This window comes from Octopus bimaculoides, chromosome 1, assembly GCF_001194135.2.
Source record: "Octopus bimaculoides isolate UCB-OBI-ISO-001 chromosome 1, ASM119413v2, whole genome shotgun sequence".
Lineage (NCBI taxonomy): Eukaryota > Metazoa > Mollusca > Cephalopoda > Octopoda > Octopodidae > Octopus > Octopus bimaculoides.
Window position 1 is genome coordinate 8,957,497 of NC_068981.1, and position 8,036 is coordinate 8,965,532.

Consider the following 8,036-nt stretch of genomic DNA (forward strand, 5'->3'; position numbering starts at 1 on the left):
ATATATATATATATATATAAAACGAGCTTCTTTCAGTTTCTGTCTAACAAATCCACTCGCAAGGATTTGGTTTGCCCTTGGCTATAAAAGAAGGAGAGGCTATAGCCCAAGGTGCCACACAGTGGGACTGAACCCGGAGCTATGTGGTTGGGAAGCAAGCTTCTTACCACAGAGCTACGCCTCCTGACAAGCTGGCCGAAATTTCGAAGTCACTGTCAATAATATTCTTGTTTGAAAATGATAAACTTGTACTCAGCAAATGTATAGAGGAAGCCATCAAATTAATGTAAAATGTGTTTTTATTATAACTGTACATCAAAACAAACATTGGTGTGATGAATCTATTTTGTTTATTAATAATTCTTTGCTTCTCTTTCAGCTCTGTCTATATTGCTATGCCAGTCTCGTTATTAATATTGACCTTGTTATGTGTCACGGGGCTCATCATTTATGCTAATTACGCTGACTGCGATCCTATACGCATTATTCATTCATACAACAAAGTAAGTAAAACAGTTTCTTTGAGTTTAGCGGCCATTTAGTCACTTCCCTTCCTTAAAACATCACAAATGGGTGAACCGTCCTTAATTTGTGCCGGAATTAATAAATCTAAGATTTTAGTTTCAACTCACTACTTAATTTTCTATTCCTTTTCGTCCCATAAAGCCCCTACTGGAACACATTAACCCAATTCAACTAACTGTACAGCTTTCAGTCAGAAAATTAACCCTGCAACATGTAGAGACCGCCTATCTAATTCCTAGTCTCCATCTTTCACAACCAAATATTTTGGACTCAGCTGATAGCGAAGTTGATATAATTAGCTGGCAGAGGAACAAACGAGTCGATTTACTCTTTATCCATCCTCCCCTATAACTTAGTGGTTCTGTCAATACTTCACCCGTTACACAATTGTTCACATTGCCCCAACAATACATATGTGTGCATAAGGCGGCGAGCTGGCAGAAACGTTAGCACGCCGGGCGAAATGCTTAGCAGTATTTCGTCTGCCGCTACGTTTTGAGTTCAAATTCCGCCGAGGCCGACTTTGCCTTTCATCCTTTCGGGGTCGATAAATTAAGTACCAGTTACGCACTGGGTCGATGTAATCGACTTAATCCCTTTGTCTGTCCTTGTTTATCCCCTCTGTGTTTAGCCCCTTGTGGGCAATAAAAATATATATATATATATATGTGTGTGTGTGTGTGTGTGTGTATGTGTATAAAGCAGCGAGCTGGTAGAAACGTTAGCGGGCCGGGCGAAATGCTTAGCGGTATTTCGTCTGCCGTTACGTTCTGAGTTCAAATTCCGCAGAGGTCAACTTTGCCTTTCATCCTTTCGGGGTCGATTAAATAAGTACCAGTTACGCACTGGGGTCGATATAATCGACTTAATCCCTTGTTTGTCCCTTCTATGTTTAGTCCCTTGTGGGCAATAAAGAAATATTTTGGGAGGTAGTCGGTGAGCTGTTTAAACCCAGGCCTCTGAAGTTGTGTTTTGTGAATAGGAGCGGAGATACTGTGAGTTGAATTGTTGTTGAAGGTTGTTAATGAAAATTGTTAAAATTCTTGACTGTTATTAATTTTTGTTAAACATTCGAAAATTTCTTTTATACCCATTGTTGGGTGTGCAGACTACTAGCTACGCAGCGGCGGCGGGCAAAGGCCTGTCAGCCGACGCAATGCAAATGAAGCAGATTAAAATGGAAAAGAAAAATTTAAAGAAGCACTTTGAATATATTAAGAAGGAAAGAGACTGCCTACGTGTTACTCCACCAAAGGAAGCCGTAGAAAAAGCACAAAAGAAAATTATTATTTATAAAACGTTAAATGTGGCTCCGAAGAGGATTGAGGTAGCAGAGGTGGATGAAATTGAGGAATGTCTAAATGAAATTAAGGAGGTAACAACGTTTTACGCGAGAGGCAGGAAATATGGTACAGCGTTTTAAGAGTGAAGAGGAGGCGAAAAGGTATTCCACTGTACCCCTGAGAACAGATAAATGAGCACTCTTGCCTATCTACTGCGGCAGAAAAGCAGCAAGGATAAGGATAGGAAGTGTTCCCCCGGAGATAGATGAAGAATGGATAGTAGCAGCAATAATATTTAATTGCAAGGAGGAAGTAGAAATCGTCAACGTTGAAAAGTCAAAGGAGTTCAACTGGTGGGGTTTTGGGTTAGAAATTTTAACCCATGTGACCCTGCCAGATCTGCACAACATTGCGGAGGAGTTGGTGCTCCCCGATGACACGCGACTGAGAGTCGTGGTGGAGGGGATGCCGCCCGTGTGCTATGAATGCAGAAGTAGCGTACACATGCAGGCAAAGTGTCCCCTAAGAGAAGTACAGATGGAGGAAGCAGTAGCGAGTGAAGTAGCGGTGGAGGAAGAAAAATGGAAGAAGAAAAAAAGGTGGGGGAAACTGCAACAGAGAGAAAGAGAGCACGAGTTGATTCACCGCCAAAAAGCCCTAAGAAAAAGAAGAGGGAAAAGAGAAGCGAACTCAAGAAGGTGAGGAAGCAAATATTGGTGGAAGAGATCCAGCAAAAGCGGCGAAAATTAAAGAGTGAGAGGAAAGAGTGGAAGAGAAGATGAGATACGTATGGCAAAATGGAAATCCTAATTTGCGAACGGTGATGTATTATGCCAAAGAAATGGAGATAGAGAAAAGGATATCCATAATAAAAGGGTCAATAAGAGTGATATTGGACCCAGAGATGTTTGAGGAATATGAAAAGCAGTACTGGTGGAGAAGGATAAAGTGGAGAAGGATAAAGTGGAGAAGGATAAAGTGGAGAAGGATAAAGAGTTGTTCCCGGGAAGAATTACAGCAAGTAAATTATATGTGCGTTACGAGAATCTACTCAATGTTGTTACGACAGAGGATCTGATGGAACAGATAACAACCGAAGAGTAAAACAGATTAAAAACTGTATAAAAAGAACAATTAAATGAAACTGCGAGCTTGGGGGGGGGGGGATAGGCTCGTAAGTCATTTCATCCTTTCATTGTGAATATTTCATTTCATACTCATCATTCGTTATATGTATCCCACGTTTTGTGTTGTCTGTCCTTGTAATGTCCATTCTATGTTGGGGCTATTATTCCCAGATAAAGATATAGAGCTAGCAGAAACGTTTGTTGTTGTTTTTTAATAGAAAGTGTGTGCGCTCCATGTGAGTCCTGTTAGTGTAAACCTGTTATTTCTTGAATTGTTGAATTATTGTTGCTACTTGAATTTGCTGGAATTTTTATTTGTCTTCCCCATTTATGGGCGAAGTTGTGAAGAACATTATTGTGGAGAATAGACAAGTGCAAACAGGCAGTTATGCTGCGGTGACTGGCAAAAGCCTGTCAGCGGAGCTACTGCAGGTTCGTGAAAGACAAGGACTTCAAGAAATACACCTTGTTGAGAAAGGAAGGAGATAGTCTCAGACTGACGCCTCCCAAGGAAGTTATTGAGAATACGGAAAAGAGAACTATCACCTATAGAACTCTAAACATAGCGTCGAAGAAAGTAGAAGCGGTAGAGGAAAGTTTGAAAGAGGTGAAAGAATCAACCACGTTCTACACCAGAGAACGGAAGTTCGGCATGGTGGATGTGCGCTTCGTAAACGAAAATGAAGCAAAGAAGCACTCCACTATAGCCTTGAAATCAGCGGAGTGGGCACTACTACCTACTTACTGTGGCAAACGTGCGGCCAGAGTAAGGATAGATGGAGTGACCCTTGAAATTGACGAGGTATGGCTGGTGGCAGCCATCCTCTATCATACAGAGGAAGAAGCAGTAGTTTTTAAAATGCCAAAGACTACGGATGTGAACTGATGGGGGACATGGGCTGGAAGTAATGGTCTATATAAGCCTACCAGACCTCCATAAGATTGTGGAAGAGCTAGTGTTGCCAGACGAGACCAGATTAAGGATTGTTGTGGAGGGTAGACCTCCAATATGTTTTGCGTGTGGATTAAGGGGACATATGAAGGAGGGAATAATAGAAACAGAAGTTTCCTCCCGAAACTTCTGGCCTCGTGCCAAAACTTGGAACCAATATATTTAGAACAAAAAAAGTTCCTGTGACAAATCTTTAATTTTTGTCTTTGTCATTCTCTTACAGATTCTACCTCACTTTATAACCCAGGCCTTAGGCAAGTATAGCGGTCTTCCCGGTTTGTTTGTTTCCTGTATTTTCTGTGGAGCTTTGAGGTGAGTAGACGGTTTCTTTCGTGATTTCACGAGACACAGAAACACATTTTTCATTCATTTCCATCGTTTATGTTGGTTTAAAAGAATTTAGCGTTTGTTTTGATTGAAGGATGTCGTATTTTAAAGAAAGGAAGTGAGCGAGTCGTTCATGCCTTTCCTTCAGATATTAACACTGCAAGTCGCTTCTACAAATGACTGAAATCGTATCGCAGTCTCGACCAGCGACTTAAATCTTGGCCTGGGGCTCAAATCAGAAAGCTGAAATAAATATTGACTTCTTATATAAATGGAAGACTGATTATTCTATAGAAGATCGATTATTCAAGAGAAGACTTCAAGAAATTGCATTGGACATCATTGTATTACTGGTATTTAATAGTTTAGCCATAGAAGGGGTGGACGTCCAAGTCAAGTGAGGCAGACCATGGAGCAGCGAAGGATGAAATAATATAAACACTGGGAAACACATTTAGTAAAGTTTAAAACGGAGAGATATAGAATGGTGGCCAGATTTCGTTCATCTTTACTTTCTGAGTTCAAATCCTACTGAGGTCGATTTTGCCTTTCATCCTTTCCGGATCGATAAAATATGTAGCAGTTGAACATTGGTATCGATGTAAACGTCTTACCCCTCCCCAGAAATTACTGGCCTTGTGCAATAATTTGAAACCAATATTAGTAAAGATGGCCTTCTATAGTGGATGATGATGATGAGCATCATAATCATCATCATCATCATCATCGTCATGAACCTCCATAAATATATAACTATCCTTACAAAAAAATTCATGAGTCAAGCTTCCTATCTCCTTTCTTTTTCCGTCTCAAATATATTTCAAACGTAATGTTTTGTGTTTTACCTTTCTTCTTTCTCTTCCCAGCACAATATCGTCTGGAATCAATTCATTGGCTGCTGTCACTTACTACGACTTTGTTGATCCTCTTTATTTAAAAATGAGAAAAGAACCAATCGGCAGCAAAACCTCCGGTAAAATAACAATAGCCATAGGTAAGTCAGTTGGCGGTTTACAGATGCCAAGAAACGGCAATGGAATTGAATGCCAGTATTTACTTGGATTATGAATCACGTTTTGAGTTCAAATCTCGCTAAAATTGTCTTGTCATTCCTCTAGGGCCTCTAAAAAACAGACACTAGTAAAGTACTTGCTAGATTCAGAGGACTGCCTTTTTTCACTGCAAATTTCTGGCCTTGTACCACTGTTAACCGTTGACAGAAGATTACATTGCCGCCATCTTCTACGTAATGAAGATGGCGGCAATGTCGAAAGACATCACCAGCGACCTCTATGTCCATAGCACTTATATTGTCATGTTTATATACTCCCACAAGTCTTTAAACACAGTGGTATTAAAACCTTGAAACTGCGTGTCAAATGAAAATAAATGTTCTTAGTTTGAACCGAAAACTAAGAATATGTTTTTATGTTGCAACGGAACATCTTAATACAATTACAGACTGAACCAATCAAGACAACAGTCGAGCATTTTAGATTATTTAAGTGATGACTTAACGAAATTCACGTCATCAACCCACTTCCCAGTTAAATAGTCAGCATCACAAGAAGTATTCCAGCCTCTTGTAACATCACCAGCTCTTAATATTTATACAAAATAGACTAATCCCAGAATCACATGAACGATGCTAGAATAAAAAAAAAAAAAAGAATGCATAGACATTTCTTGAGAAAATATTTTGGTAATTTTGAACCACCCAGGCAGCATTTGTTATGTCAATTTGTGTGTGTGTGTGTGTGTGTGTGTGTGTGTGTGTGTGTGTGTGTGTGTGTGTGTGTGTGTGTGCGCGTGCGCGCGCTGGAACTTGTTCTCATTGAATGTTCCATTCCTCAATAAACCATTCTTTGGAAGTAATTTTGGTGGTATGATTACTCTCCTCTTTAAATAACTGGTTCCTCTCTCTAGAGAGGAACAACAGGTTCAGTCTGAAGGTGTTGGCACCTCCCTGTTGTCTCTTTAACAACCAATATCTCAGACATCAACAGATGATTCTTTATATTTTATTCTGCCAAACCACAAACACATGCGATTGTACTTTCTAGTTTTTGTTTTCATTATATTTTCTTTTTTACCGTTTTTTCTGCCAAAAAGAATATTTTCATAGAAAATAAGAATAATGGAATCGTAGACGTTTCTCTTCTTCCTTTAATAAAAAAAATACCAGGGGTGTGCTGGGGATCAGTGCAGTTCACTTGCCTCCTCCTGTAATATCTATGACTCTGTGCCATATTCCGCTAAAATAATAAATGATGAGACGTCGCTAAGCATTTTGCTCGAAGTATCCAACAAAATAAGTTGAGAGTTTTCATTAAAATAATAACAATAATCCTTTCCACTAAAGGCACAAGGCTTGAAATTTTAGTAGAGGGGACCAGTCTATTACATCGACCCCAGTGTTCAGCTGGTACTTATTTTATCGACCCCGAGAAGAATGTAAGGACGGACGAAATGCCGCTAAGCTTTCTGCCCGATGTACTAATGGTTCTGCTAGCTCACCGCCTAAATAATAATAATAAAAGCGGTAGGACCAGACGGAATTCAAAGCTACAGGCTCTCAAGTGGTTTAGGTCAACACACAAGAGAAATGCGTTGCAATTAGACAATTGCCTACAGAGCAGAGCAGTTCCGGAGTGGATGGTAGAGGGGAAAAACAATATTGTTAATGAAAGATTGGTCAAAGGGCAATGGGATTGGTAATTACCGAATCATTGCTTGTCTTAAACTCCTATGGAAAGTATTTTCAAGTACCCTCGCAGTGAAAATATATCCGTTCCTTGCGGTAAACAATCTGCTGCCAGTAGAACAAAAGGGATATCGAAAAGGATCCAAGGGCACCAAGGACCCAAAAAATGTATGCATGGCCTGGATAGACTTCAAAAAGGCTTACAACATGTTGACGCATTCGTCTATTTTGGAAACACTCGACATGTGTGGAATAGCTGAGAACGTGTGTGCACTGATTAAGAACAGCATGCCTAGTTGGAAAACGTGTCTTTCCTGTAACAACCAGCACTCAGCCGAGGTAACAATCAAAAGAGGTATCTTCCAAGGTTACTCTTGTTCACCTGTTATTCGTTATAGCCTGGACCCCATTTTCTGTTGTCTTACGCAAAGTCAACGCGCATTATGAGCTGAGAAAGAATGGACCTTGTCTCAACCACCTTCTCTCAACCACCTTCTCTTCATGAATGATTTAAAACTGTTCGCGATAACAGAGCCTGAAACGGAGATGCTGGCTGAGACTGCGCAGACGTGTAGCAAAGATGTAGGGATGGAATTCGGTATCTCGAAGTGTGTGGTGCTTAGTTTGAAGCGGGGGAAAAGAGTAAATTGTAGGGTCATAGAATTGCCAAACGGAGAGAGAATGGAAGACCTGCATGATGATGGGTACAAGTAACTTGGGATCCTGGAGCTAAACAATATCTTGCAGAAAGAAATGAAAGAAAAAGTCATCACTGCATATTTCAAGCGCCTCAAACTTTTCTTGAAATCAAAACTCAACTGAAGGAACCTTGTGACTGCCATCAACATATAGGCGATTGCTGTAGTCTGCTATAGTGCATCCATCCTGAGATGGACACGAGCGGAGATTGACTAACTCTATCGCACTACCCGAAAGACAATGACAATGCATGGTGCCCTCCACCCTAAGGCGAATGTACATAGGCTCTACATGAAGAGGGGTAAAGGTGCACTGCTCTCTCACTCAATAATAAAAATAATAATAATAATAATAATAATAATAATAATAATAATAATAATAATAATAATAATAATAATAATAATAATAATAATAATAAT

The 8,036-nt window shown here is 40.0% G+C and overlaps 1 protein-coding gene across 1 annotated transcript in view; it reads left to right on the plus strand.

Annotated features, from left to right (window-relative positions):
• The window catches only part of LOC106869958 (sodium-dependent multivitamin transporter), a 96,045-nt gene that overhangs the window by 74,459 nt on the left and 13,550 nt on the right, over positions 1–8,036 (plus strand). Inside the window, exons 7-9 of the mRNA XM_052978349.1 lie at positions 380–503; positions 4,111–4,199; positions 5,081–5,208. Of these exons, the coding sequence (XP_052834309.1) occupies positions 380–503; positions 4,111–4,199; positions 5,081–5,208 (341 nt within the window). The remainder of the gene's footprint in view (positions 1–379; positions 504–4,110; positions 4,200–5,080; positions 5,209–8,036) is intronic.